This window comes from Microcaecilia unicolor, chromosome 4, assembly GCF_901765095.1.
Source record: "Microcaecilia unicolor chromosome 4, aMicUni1.1, whole genome shotgun sequence".
Classification (NCBI taxonomy): Eukaryota; Metazoa; Chordata; class Amphibia; order Gymnophiona; family Siphonopidae; genus Microcaecilia; species Microcaecilia unicolor.
In genome coordinates, this window is record NC_044034.1 from 58,556,650 (window position 1) to 58,571,436 (window position 14,787).

The 14,787-nt window shown below is 40.7% G+C and overlaps 1 protein-coding gene across 1 annotated transcript in view; it reads left to right on the forward strand.

Annotated features, from left to right (window-relative positions):
• Positions 1–14,787, forward strand: part of CUL5 (cullin 5) — a 271,181-nt gene that overhangs the window by 155,475 nt on the left and 100,919 nt on the right. The window contains exon 11 of the mRNA XM_030200261.1: positions 8,088–8,152. Coding sequence (XP_030056121.1) covers positions 8,088–8,152 — 65 coding nt within the window. The remainder of the gene's footprint in view (positions 1–8,087; positions 8,153–14,787) is intronic.

A 14,787-nucleotide genomic window follows, 5' to 3' on the forward strand; every position in this document is an offset into this window, starting at 1 on the left:
GACAAGCCAAGGAGGAATTCCTATTACTTTTCTAGGCATAGGTACAACCGTTCGGCTCTCCAGCCTACTCAGGTTCAACCCCAGTGCGCTTGTTCACATCAACAGCGTGCACCTAAGGCCCCTGCTGCTCCCCAGGCAAAGCAAGGGGCGAGCTTTTGACTGGCTCCAGCAGACCATAGCCGCAGTAAAAGTATCTATCCCGGATGACTTGCCGGTCTGGGGGAGGTTAAAATATTTTTACGAAAGGTGGCCTCTTATAACCTCTGACTGGTGGGTTCTACAAATAGTCTGCCTCGGATACGCCCTCAATTGGTATCTCAAGCCTCCAAATTGCCCACCAATAGCTCATTCATTCAGCTCTCAGCAAAGGCAGGTACGTCCAGAGAAACTCTCTGCCCTTCTGAAGGCACATGCGGTTGAGCCCATACCACCAGGAGAGGAAGGGATTATATTCCAGGTACTTCCTTGTGCAAAAGAAAACAGGGGGGATGCTTCTCATCTTAGACCTAAGGGCCCTGAACAAATTCCTAGTTTGAGAAAAGTTCAGGATGGTTTCCCTGGCACCCTTCTCCCAATGATTCAGAAAAACGATTGGCTACCATCTCTGGACTTAAAGGATGCATATATTCACATCCTGATACTTCCAGCCCACCGGAAGTGTATTTGATTTCAACTGGGAACACATCACTTTCAGTACCGCGTGTTGCCTTTTGGCCTCGCATCATCTCCCAGGGTCTTCACCAAATGTCTAGCAGTAGTTGCAGCATCGCTATGCAGACTGGGAGTCCATATGTTCTCATATCTCGACGATTGGCTGGTGAAGAGCACCTCGGAGGAGGGTGCTCAGGAGTCCATGCGGATGACTAGGTGCTCAAGCTACTAAGGTTCGTATTAAACTACCCCAAGTCCAATCTCCGCCCTGTCCAACGATTGGAGTTCATAGGAGCCCTGATCGATACTCATATGGTTCAGACCTTCCTTCCAGAGATGACAGCAGACAATCTGATCGCACTCGCATCCAAGGTTTGTACCTCTCAGCAGGTCGCAGCTCGGCAAATGTTGAGATTGTTGGACCACATGGCTTCCACAGTATACATTACACCCATGACACGTCTTCATATGAATTCAGCTCAATGGACTCTAGCTTCTCGGTGGTATCAAGCCAAGGGGAGTCTAGAAGATGTCATCCAGGTGTCCCCAAAGCTTGTACGCTGTCTTCAGTGGTGGACTATTCGATCCAATTTGATTCTGGGACTTCCATTCCAAATACCTCAGCCACAAAAAGTGCTGACAGCGGATGCATCTCTCCTGAGATGGGGAGATCATGAATATGGACTTCACACTGAAGGAGCTTGGTCCTCCTAGGAAACGAATCTTCAGATCAATCTCCTGCAGCTCTGGGCAATCTGTAATGCTCTAAAGGCTTTCAGAGATCGGCTATCTCACTAGATTGTTGTCATTCAAACAAGACAATCAGGTTGCAGTGTATGACAACAACAAGCAGTGGAACACGGGATCATGCCGTCTGTGTGGCATTGGGCTCGCCAACATGGCATGTTCCTTTGAACTGCTTATCTGGCTGTCAAAAACAATACCCTGGCTGACAGACTGAGCAGGATAATGCAACCGCACGAGTGGTCTCATAATTTGGGCGTAGCCCTCAAGATCTTCCGAGTGTGGGGCACCCCCTCGGTGGATCTTTTTGCCACTCAGCTCAACCATAAGGTCCCTCAGTTCTGTTCCATGCTTCAGGCCCATGACTGACTAGCATCACATGCCTGCCTTCTCAACTGGGGTAAAGGTCTTCTGTGTGCATATTCTCCAATACCTCTAGTGGAAAGATTTTGTTGAATCTCAGGCAAGACCGCAGAACCATGTTTCTGATTGCGGCATATTGGCTGCAGCAGATATGGTTCCCTCTACTTCTGGAGTTACCCTCTTAAGAACCATGGAGATTGGAGTATTTTTTTGACCCTCTTCATGTACAACAAGGGGTCCCTTTTTCATCTCAACTTCCAGCCTCTGGCTTTCACAGCTTGCATGTTGAGAGTCTAGAATTTGCTTCCTTGGGTCTTTCAGAGGGTGTCTCCTGGGTTTTGCTGGCTTCCAGGAAAGATTCCACTAAGAGGTGCTATTCTTTCAAATGGAGGAGGTTTGCCATCTGGTGTGACAGCAAGGCCCTAGATCCCCTTGCTTGCCCTACACGGACCTTCTTGAATACCTTCTACACTTATCAGAGTCTGGTCTCAAGACCAACTCCTAGTACTTATCATCAGCATGTAGAAGGTAACTTGTACAGCGCTGCGTAACCCTGGCAGCACTATAGAAATGCTAAGTAGTAGTAGTAGTAGGTAAGCTCATCTCTGGACAGCCTCTAGTTGTTTGCTTCATGAGAGGTTTGCTTTTGTCAAAGCCCCCTGTCAAACCTCCACCAGTGTTATGGGATCTCAACGTCATAAGTACGTAAGTATTGCCGTACTGGGACAGACCAAAGGTCCATCAAGCCCAGCTTTCTGTTTCCAAAAGTTGCCAATCCAGGTTACAAGTACCTGGAAAGATCCCAAAATTGTACAAATCATTTTATGCTGCTTATCCTAAAAATAAGTGGTAGATCTTTCCCGAGTCCATTTTAATAATGGCTTGTGGACTTTTCTTTTAGGAAGCTATCCAAACCTTTTTTAAACCTCGCTAAGCTAACTGCTTTTACCACATTTTCTGGCAACAAATTCCAGAGTTTAATTACATGCTGAGTAAAAAAATATTTTCTCCAATTTGTTTTAAATTTACTACTTTGTAGCTTCATTGCGTGCCCTTTAGTCGTAGTATTTTTAGAAAGAGTAAACAAGCAATTCACATTTACCTGTTCTACTCCACTCATTATTTTATAGACCTCTATCTGCCCTCAGCCATCTTTTTTACAAGCTGTAGGGCCTTAGCCAATTTATCCTTTCCTCATAGTGATGTCGTCCCATCCCCTTTATCATTTTCATCGCCCTTCTCTGTAGCTTTTCTAATTCTACTATATCATTTTTGAGATGCGGTGACCAGAATTGCACGCAATATTTGAGGTGCGGTCACACCATGGAGCAATACAAAGGCATTTTAATGTCCTCATTTTTGTTTTCTATTCCTTTCCTAATAATACCTAACATTGTATTTGCTTTCTTAGCCACCGCCACCACTGCACACTGAGCAAAGGGTTTCAACGTATCATCAACGATGATGCCGACATCCCTTTCCTAGTGGGTGACTCCTATGTGGAACTTGCATTATGTAGTTATAGTTCAGTTTCTTCTTTCCCACATGCCATCACTTTGCACTTGCTCACATTAAATGTCAATCTGCCATTTGGTTGCCCAGTTTTGTAAGGTCTTCTTGTAAGTTTTCATAATTTTTTGCGATAACAACGAATAACTTTGTGTCATCAAGAAATTTAATTACCTTACTAGTTACTCCCATCTCTAGATCCTTTATAAATATGTTAAAAAGCAGCGGTCCCAGCACAGAGTCCTGGGGAACCCTACTATCTACCCTTCTCCATTGAGAATACTAACCATTTAACCCTTCTCTCTGTTTTCTATCGTCTAACCAGTTTTTAATCCACAATAGAACACTACTTCTTATCGCATGACTCTCCAATTTCCTCTTGAGTCTTTCATAAGGTATTTTGTCAAATGCCTTTTGAAAATCTAGATACATAATATCGACTGGCTGACCTTTATCCATGTGTTTGTTCCATGTGTTTGTTCACCCCTTCAAGGAAGTAACAGATTGTTGAGGCAAGATTTTCCTTCACTAAATCCATGTTGGCTTTGTCTCAGTAATCCATGCTTTTTATATGCTTTATAATTTTGTTCTTTATAATAGTCCTCTACCATTTTGCCCTGCACTGACTTTAGCTCACTGGTTTATAATTTCCCGAATCACCTCTACAACCTTTTTTAAAAATCGGCATTACATTGGCCACCCTCCAATCTTCCAGTATCATGCTTAATGTTAAGGATAAATTGCATATTACTAACAATAGTTCTGAAAGTTCATTTTTCAATTCTGTCAGTACTCTGGGATGAATACCATTTGGTCCAGGCGATTTGCTAATCTTCAATTTGTCAAATTGCGCCATTACATCCTCCAGATTTATAGAGGTTTTGTTCAGTTTCTCTGACTCGCCAGCTTTGAATACCATTTCTGGCACTGGTATCTTTCCCAAATAATCTTTGGTGAAGACTGAAGCAAAGAATTCATTTAGTCTCTCCATTGTGGCTTTGTCTTACCTGATTGCCCCTTGTACCCCTCGGTCATCTATCTGTCCAACCGATTCTTTTGCCGGCTTCTTGCTTTTAATATACCTAAAACAATTTTTTACTATGTTTTTATGCATCCAATGCAATCTTTTTTCTCAAAGACCCTCTTCTTTCTTATCAGCGCTTTGCATTTGACTTGCCATTTCTTATGCTGTTTCTTATTATTTTTAGTATGATCCTTCTTCCAGTTTCTGAAGTACTTTCTTTTAGCTCTAATAGCTTTCTTCACCTCACTTTTTAACTATGTTGGCTGTCATTTGATCTTCCTTCCTCCTTTTTTAATACACGGAATATATTTGGCCTGGGTTTCCAAGATAGTATTTTTGAACAGCATCCACACCTGATGTAAATTTTTGACCTTTACAGCTGATCCTCAAAGTTTTTTTTTTCACCTTTCTTCTCATTTTATCATAGTCTCCTTTTTGAAAGTTAAATGCTAACGCATTGGATTTCCTGTGTGTACTTACCCCAAAGCCAGTATCAAATCTGATCATATTATGATCACTGTTATCAAGCGGCCCCAGCACCAGATCATGCTCTCCACTAAGGACTATATCTAGAATTTTTCCTCTTGTTGGCTCCTGTTCCAGCTGCTCCATAAAGCAGTCCTTGATTTCGTCAAGGAAGTTTACTTCCCTAGCATGCACTGATGTTACATTTACCCAGTCAATATTGGGGTAATTTTTTCTCCACTTTTTTGTTTTATTAAAGGTTTCCCTCAAACACGTTGCATAATTGGTAGGATAGTGACAGTATTATTGGTAATTGAAATCACCCATTATTATTTACCCAGTCAATATCAGGGTAATTGAAATCACCCATTATTATTGTGTTGCCTAGTTTGTTTCCCTAATTTCTGATAACATTTCTACATCTGTCTGTTCATCCTGGCCAGATGGACTGTAGTACACTCCTATCCTTTTCTCCTTTACACATGCAATTTCAATTCATAGGGATGCCAAGATGTGTTTTGTTTCCTGCAGAATTTTCAATCTGTTTGATTCAAGACTCTCCTTAACATACAGTGCTACCTCTCCACCAAATCGATCCACCCTATCACTACGAAATAATTTTTACCCTGGTATGACAGTGTCCCACTAGTTATCCTCCTTCCACTACGTCTCACTCAGCTGATGAAAGCTCCTTTTGAGCCACTGAATTCCTAATATCTGAAGTACTTGGCCTGGAATGTCATTGTCTTTGTGGCTGTTACTTCATCTCGTAGAGTCAGTGAATATCAGGCCTTAGTAGTTGATTCACCTTATATTAAGTTTCATTACAACAGAGTAGTCCTCTGCACTCAGCCTAAGTTCCTGCTGAAAGTGGTTTTTGAGTTCTTTCTGAACCAGTCGATTGTCTTGCCAACATTCTTTCCCTGACCTCATGCCCATCCTGGCGAAAGTAGCTTGCACACCTTGGATTGCAGGAAAGAATTCACCTACTACTTGGAGCGGACAAGGCTCCACAGACAGTCCACCCAGCTTTTTGTTTCTTTTGATCCCAACAGGATGGGGTTGCCATCGGGAAACGCACCATTTCTAATTGGCTAGCAGATTGCATTTCCTTCACTTATGCCCATGCTGGGCTGGCCCTAGAGGGTCATGTCAAGGCTCATAATGTCAGAGCCATGGCTGCGTCGGTAGCCCACTTTAGGTCATCTTACATTGAAGAAATTTGCAAGGCAGCAACGTGGTGTTCAGTTCACACGGTCACATCACACTACTGCCTAGAGCAGGATACCCGATGCAACAGTCGGTTCGGGCAGACAGTGTTGCAGAATCTGTTTGTGGTCTAGAATAACTCCACCCTCCTAGGCCTGCTTTATTCTAGTCCAGGCTTGCACTCCCTGCACTCTCATTCATATTGTACATAGTTTCAGGTTAATCTGCGTTATGTCCTTTGACCAGTGTTTGTTGTTTTTGGTGAGCCTGGATGCTAGGGATTCCCCACTTGTGAGAATTAATAAGCCTGCTTGTCCTCGGAGAAAGCACAGGTATTTAACCTTCAGCACTTCTCTGAGGACAGCAGGATTTTTATTCTCATAATCCCTCCCACCTTGGAGTTGTCTCCGTAGTATTTTTACTTTACTTTTTGCTGTAGTATTCAACTGAGGAGACCACGTTCTCACGGTGGGCGGGAAGGCACTAGTGCATAAGTGGTGGAGCTTGTCTGATGCTCCACAAAGCTCTCGTTAGACTTTTGTAAAGTCTAGATTGGGCAGTGCGGGTCGGTGTCACCCACTATTGACAATATAATGCAAGCTGTCCTCGGAGAATATAGCTACAGGTAAGTACCTGCACTCTATTTCACAATTGCTGTTTCATATTGTTTTATACTGATTTATGTTGTTTTTAATTATACATTGTGTATGTTTTTGTAACGTGTGTGTGTGTGTGTTTTTACTTGAACATTTGATGTTTATTCTTAGTTTGACCTTTTTATATGTGGCATGGTTTATTTTTACCCATTTTAGATTATTTTTATTTTGTGCCATGTTGAGTCTTTTATGTAACAACAACACGGAACTGTTTTATGTGTCATGAATTAAAGTACCATTTCATTCATTCATTTTTATGTCCCATTGTTTGTTGAGCTGTGTTCCGTTTCTCACACTTTGGTGTTTTTTTTTTTTTTAATGGGCTGATGGTTCACTTACTGTGAAATGATGTCACAATATCTATGAATAGTAAACAAAGGGAAGACTAGTCATGCAGTAGGGCTTTTTAATTCCACCTCTGATTGGCAAGGAATGAAACCTATGAAACCTGTTGTCCTGGAATGCAAAATAATCACAGGGGGAAATGTTTTCAAAGACTTGTTTATGCACAAAACAGGGGTTTGTGTATGGGAATGACCTTTTTGACAAGTGTCCCCCCCCCTATATATGCATAAACAGATATATCTAGCTCCACTGCACACATTAAAATTTACATGCACGTGTTGGACATTCCTGTGGATGAGACTGGAATAGAGTTGGCATTTATAACCATACTTTTGTAAATGCAAAATATGAGCTTAAGTTTACTGTGGTAAAGTTCCCACCAGAGGGCAACTGAAACAGCTTTTTTCAGTTTTGAATCTGCAGTTAAAAATGGCTGCTTGGTTTTGGCTGAAACCAAAATGGAAACTGTAGCAGCCTCCACTCCCTTCCCCCCCCCCTTACTGAACAGAGGTAGCCCTCAGGCCTCTCTTAGAGTCCCTGTTTGTCTTGTGGCTTCAACCTCAAAATGGCTGCCATGACCTGGTGAGGGGGAGTAGAGAGTCGGGGCTGCTTCTGTTCGCGAGGGAGGGTGAGAGAGTTGAGCTGTTCCTGTTCGGAAGGAGGGAGTGGGTGGAGTCTGCTCCTGTTTGGGGGGGGGGGGGGGGGAGTACTATGGGGTCACATCACTGTTTCAACCAAAAATGCACTGATGTTTTCAGCTGAAACTGAAATATGACCAAATATCAGTTTTGGCACTGAAACCGAAATTTGGGTGGCCTATAGTTCCCACACAGATTGCAGATGCAGACTTGTGCACATATGTTTTACAGAGTTAAAAATGAGATCTCTTCCAGTTAGGTTAAAAACATCAGAACTGTTATTTAATAAGCATGCTCTTTTACATGCCACTTTAAATTTCATATATTTAGTCATGACAAAATCTGTTGTGGGTTTCTGTGATAAATTTGTATATGAAAAGACATTTAGGTTTCATCCAGTCATGCCATTTCATGCAAATTAACTGTTAACAGTGAACATGTCTTGCAAGTGGTTTGTAATCATTTTGTTTGTGTTTTATCTAGGCATATAAGGCAGTTGTGAATGATGCCACAATATTTAAACTTGAATTACCTTTGAAGCAGAAAGGGTAAGATACACAAATATGGGCTAGTTGAATATTTGAAAAATTATTTTTCATTTATTCATTCTTAGAGACAAGAAGACTCTTGTCACCGTATTTGATAATAGAACAATATGATACATACTGGTACAGAAGCAGAATCAACTGAAGTCTCTTCTCTCTCTCTCATCTACATACATACAAACACACAAACGCACACACACACACACACACACATGTGTTTGAATGTGTAGAGGGAGATGATTTCAGTGAATTGTGGCTCTGTAGCAATAAGAAAGTATAACTAGCAATAATTAAATTTTAATTTATAGCCTGCCTCTATCAAAAAAATTCAAAGCAGGTTACATACTAAAATATAAGAATACAAATAAAAATCAGACAGATTAAAACCCCAAATTAGAATTAAAGCAATCCAGCATCTACCTAGACATTGATTACTAACTAATGCAACCTGACCACCCCCACTAAATGCTCTCAATCATATTCCACCAACGATCAATTCCCTCAGCTACCTTTCTTAGAGAATAGCCAGGTTTTCAATTTCTTTCTGAACAATAGATAATTTATTTTAGTTCTTCCTTTATGTCCCACAGATCAGTCCAGAAACTTGTGGATTATGTCCATTGACCAGCGGATGGAGATAGAGAACCAAAGTAGTTCCTTGTGATTAACCCCTTTGAGGGTACCTGCAGTCCTGGAACCTTCAGTATTCTTCAGCGGATGGTGGATGGACTTCGCAGCTCTTGGTCTGCTCTGTGGTGACTGCTCCTGCCTCAGTTTCCAAACTGTGTGTCAGTTGAGCTTTGGGATTTTCCTCCTTGGAGGTCAATGCTCCATTTGCTCTGTTAGCTGCATGTGTTTGTCTTGATTTTTGTTGCACATGCTCTGGGTCTCTACTCTCAAGCAGGCTGTGTAGAAGGAAGTAAAAGGTTTCAGTGGGTGCCAACGGCACTTACTTGACTAAAGCCATCAGTTTCTTTAGTCTGAATTTGTTTCATCAGTCAGGTAAGCTGCTTTCATTGAAGCACATTAGGACTTTCTTTTCCTTTTATTTCTGTCCCATCACTTCTGTGTAGCTTGGGAGTCTCAGCTGAGGTGACTAATTCCTTCAGATCGGCAATCTCACTGTGAATGAGGATGGCTCAAGCAATTTGCGTAAAAAAAACAGGCACAAAGGTGCCAGTTCCAGCTGTACCTTTTAAAGCATAACTTTGCTCAGCTCTCAAGTTGCACAGAAGACAGACAGAGTTGCCATTTCAAACCCTGCCTTTTAAGCACGGCACTATTCAGTTTCTGAGAAACAGAAAAGGCAGACAAGAAGTTGCTGATTTAACCCTGCCTTTCAAGCATGGCTTGGTTCAACTTCTTAGGGAAGCAGACAGCAAACAAAGAATGGCCAATTCAGTCCCTGCTTTTCAGCATGGCTGTGTTCATCTTCTGAGGCTTACAACAGACACAGAGGTGCTAGATCAAACAGTGCCTTTTGGCAGAGCTCTGTTTCACCTTTGGAGGCACACAGGTACAGAGGTGCCGAATCAACGGCTTCTCAACATCTGATTACATATAAAGCAACCATGAAGGTACACATTAGGGTTCTGCTCAACTTTGCACATTAGGGTTCTGCTCAACTTTTGACGTTTCGGGTTCACTACCCTTGTAATGTGGCTGATAAGCCTATTCAGTGGTTCTTTTCCTGTTCTCATGAGGCGCTTCCCTTCACAATTCTAAATACATGATAGTGATATTCAGAGAACTAGATCAGCTTCTGTTCATTTTTTTTTTGTCGCTGTTTCTGGTGCTAATTCTGCCTAATGTGGTAGCCTTCCTGTAGTTTCAGTTAATTGGTGTTTCTTTTTCTATGGCCGATATTCTCATTCAGCTATCAGTGCAACACTTCCCTCTGTAATCACTGTCCATTTAGGCAGGCGTGACAGAAGCATAGCTGTCACATATGTGTGTCCAAATTCCTGTCTGTTTTTTTTTTTTTGCAGGACTGACGTTCTTGTCTGTCTTTTTTTGCAGGACTGGCGTTCTTGTTTCCCTTTTTTTGCAGGACTGGTGTCCTTGCCTCTTTTTTTTTTTTGCAAGATTGGCACCTTTGTCTCTTCTCTAATAGCTTCAAATGACATAGCTGTTCAGACTATGTTTTCCATAGATACTTGTTTCTTTGACATCCCTATGCTCCCTTCCTTCTCATTCTTTATATAGACACACAAGCTGCCTCTTCTCAGGTTTGGCACACCATATCTTCTCTAATGGGCATGGTTATTCTAATCGGCCTTAGCTTGCCTTCTCAGGTTGGGCTTACTTTAATTCAGTATACCTCAACTATAGAGCCCGTCTGTGCCGCATCTGCACAGGCTTCACATGCCTTGCTGCACCTCGTTACTTGGTGTTCACAATGCCAGTTTTAGTAAATTGACTTTTTCTTATTCACAGGTTAATCAGTGCTTCCAGTGTTGATGCACTGGGTTTTATCAGTGATGCATTGACCCGTAGGTTAGTGGGTTTTTCCTCCATGAAACTGGAGGACCCTTTTTTCTTTGCCTTTCTAATCATATCTGCATCAGTCACCATCCTTTGCTCAGTAGAATCTACCTTTGGCGGAGCAAAGGACCCACTGTGGTCTCCTGTGGCCTCCTTAATATGTTCTGTATTAGATGATATTTCCTTATTCAAGATCGTTATGGGATTTTTTTTTTTTTTTTTTTTGCTCTAGTCCTCTCTCATTACTTTTCAGGTTAGCCTAATATACATATCTCAAAAACGCCTGTGCTACTCTGTTCAGAGAGGCTGTACTTTTTCCTCTTATCTCTGTGACTATTTTACAGTATTTCCCTATGAGGATGATCTTGGGCTCATCCACTTTAATTTTACAATCTTTTTAGTGCTTATGTTGCCAGTTATCTTTCTCTGGGTTATTGTTTTTTTATGTTCAGCTGCTGGTGGATGACAGCCACCTATTTCTTCTTTCTCTAATGTCCTCCAATAGTCGATACAATTTCTTTTCTATGTCATGTCAGAAAGTGGGAACAAGTAGTATATTAAATTTATTGGGATTTATTAACCGTCTTTATGAAGAGATTCATCCAAGATGTACAGTAGGTACAGTTTAACATCAAACTTACAATTTTGTTAACAGCATAACAATAGTAAAATGTACAAGAATAAACACAAATACAGTGAAAGAGGAAAACTTGAAAACAGCATACTGAAACCTAATAATAAGACTACCATGAAACAGGATAAAAAATGCACACATTTAATATCACTGAAATTCAAATAACAGAGATATAATACAATGTAAGCATAATAGTGGAATCACTGGAACTTACCAGGAGACTTGAGGTTTCAGTTACTTAATTTTTTTATATACAGAAAGAGTGAACAAGTTATAACTTTATTATTTGTCAAACTATTTTTGTTTTGGTAATTTATATCTTAACCACTCACTGCAGATTGTGCTTCAGAGCTCTCTGCTCTCTTTTGTCTCTAATCTGTAGATATACTCTCCCATCCAGTAGTTCTTCTTAATTCCACTTAGCCAGTGATTCCTGGCAATATATTTTCTTATAGTCTCTAGATGCTGGGGGGGGGGGGGGGGGGGGGGGGTTATTAGTCTGATATCATGGCCTAAGCCTGATTGTTCATCTGGTATTTTTCTCTGTTTTCATCTAATTTGTTTTGAGTGGTTTGAACTCTCAAATAATATTTTCAGTCTTTCTCCATTGTTTACTGTACCTGTGCCAGTTAGTTACGTGTCTATTCCTGGTTCACACCCTTTCAGCATTGACTAGCACACAATATTTCATCTTCACATATACAAGTCTTTTCTGCCTGGCCCTCATTGTTAAACAATATGAGCCAGGTTCTTGTTGTTGGTAGTTCTCGCCTAGTTGCTTGAGGTTTCATCTCTTAATCTTGTGTAGGAGGTCCAGTTTATAGCCATTCCTCACTATAGGGTATGTTACTTTTCCCTCAGACCAAACTCTGCTTCATATCATCTATTCTGGCCTCAGCACGTAATTATTCTTCTTGTACTGTAGCTTGCACTACAGACTTTGTAAGCCACTTTGAGCCTACGATCAGTGGGAAAATGTGGGATATAAATGTAATAATAAATAATAAAAAATTTCTTGGGTGTGTTTTGGCCAACCTTAAGGTTGATTCACAATCTTCCAATAGAGTGTCTTAGTGGGTGCTCCAGTACAGTATTCAAGTTTCCATTCTTGGCCAACTCCCTTGGCTACCTTTCAGCCTCCTTCCTCTATTTTGCAGTTCATATCTCTGGGAGCTTTAGATATCCTGGGTACTTCTGGGAGTCTCTCTTCCTTATTCAGGATTCTTTCCTCCCCTAGTTGTGAACTGCTTTTCTATATCCCATAAGTTTCTGGACTGATCTGGGGGGCGAAATGGAAGAAAAAATTGTTTCTTACCTGATAATTTTCTTTCCTTTAGCCCCAACAGATCAGTCTAGAAACTGCCCTTTCTATCTTCTCTTGATTTGTTTTTGTTTTTTGAGGGTTTTTTTTGCCACTCATATGCTACAGCAGATTACTTTTCAACAGGTTTTGGATCTCTCTTTTTGTGACATATTCTCTACCTAACAAAAACAAACAAAAAGGTCATAGGTCTGCCATTAGGGCTGTTTTGACTAGCCCACCTAGTTGGGGGTTTTCAATCCTACTGCATTCTTTGTAGTTTGGCTATCACTCTATTTTCAAATGCCTACTTTGTACTGTACTATCTCTAGTCATACATAGATACTAGTTTCTGCTCCAAGCAACCTGGCCCTTTATCTTTCCCTTGTTTCATGTTCTGGACCTTTATAATATATGCCTTGCAGGAATGGGCTAGCTGTATATTCTTTGACCTTTCAATGTTTATGTAACATGCTTTTTGTGTGTGTCACCACCATTGCTTTGTCATTCGAAATACTGAAGGTTCCAGGGCTGCAGGATACTCTTAAAGGACCACAGACTACTTTGGTTCTCTATCTCCATCCACTGGTTGATGGATGTAACCCACAAGTTTCTGGACTAAACTGTTCCAACCTGCATTCTCACAACCAGGATGTATATGGTTTCAGGTTAATTGACTTCTTTGCAATTGCCGTTGCGAGTTCCTATTGTCCTAATGTTGTTTGTGAGTCTGGTAGCTAGGGATTCCTACATGAGAGAATTAACTGGTCTGCTTGTCATCAGAGAAAGTGAAGATACTTACCTGTTACAGGTATTCTCTGAGGACAGCAGGCCACTTATTCTCACATACCTTTCCACGTCCCCTTGGAGTTTTCTTATTTGCTATGTTGTTGTACTAATTGGTCCCATGCTCGTGAGTCAGGCAGGAACGCATTTGCACATGCGCGGTGTGAGTGTGTCTTAAGCATCTGGTACTGTGGATGACGTCACCCGCATGTGAAAATAAGTGGCGTGCTGTCCTCGAAGAATTCCTGCTACAGGTAAGTATCTTTGCTTTCTCAGAGGAATTGTATTCTACTAAGGATTGAAATGTGATAGCGGCAGATGGGAATATGTACAGTTGAGCATTCTCAAAAACCCTGTCTCTATGCTGGAGAAAAGTTCCAGCTCAGGCTGTGGATGACAACTCATCTGTCAGGATTTCTATCCTGGTGTCCTTGGAGAACACATGTTACAGGTAAGTAACTGCATTTTTCTGGGATAGATCATGATTTTGGTCAAATGTCTCTGTTAATAACATGAGCTCTTCACTCTGATTGATTGCTTGCTGAAGAAGTTTGTTAGAAATAAAGATGACCTCTTTTTTTTGGGTTGTCATGTACGGATCTCTCCAGATGTAGTTAAATCCATGCAGAAGAGGAGGAAGCAGTTCTTGAACTTTCCTTGCGAATATTAAATATCAAAATGCTGGGTATATTTTTTTTGAACCATAACAGTTTTCAGTATTTTTTTTTTATTCTGATTTAGGCTACACTCCTCATTCTTTGATGTGTGAGTTGGATTCTCTCATATTTGGTGAACTAGTAGAGATTGTCAAGGCTTATTACTTATTGTAAAATTATTTTTTCTCTTTTTGAGTTTTCTTTGACCTTCTCTTGCTGTAACAAGATAATTGTGCTTGTGACTTTATTTGTAAAATTGCAGAAATATAAAATTAAAAAATATTTTCTACCTTATTTGTATTACTCTGTATCTCTCAAGTTTGACAACACTACTTTAAGCTTGGTGGTTGAGTACTTTAAGATAGGTGTATTCAAAGCCTTTGGGCCAGACTTTCACATCCAGCAATTTGTTGACTAGATTTTATAGTCCTTTACATGGCTTTATCATTGAAACCTAGATAACACAGCAGAAATCTATTGGCTATCAATAAAGCCAATTGCCAAATCAATATTTACCTGTATGTGGCTAACTGACTACCAGCTTGGAAGGAATTCTACAGTTACATGCACTAACTAGAATCCCATATACCTATCTTATAAAGAAAATTGAAGAGTGCTTAAAATTAAAAATCTTGTTTTAAATGCTAAAGAAAAACTTTAAAAATACAATGGACCAATGATAAACTAGGTGACCCAGGAACAGAAAATGAGATGGTCCAAAAAAACCCCCAAAGCATTTATTGTTTGCAGAAATTTGTTTCAACTTTTTTTTATTGAT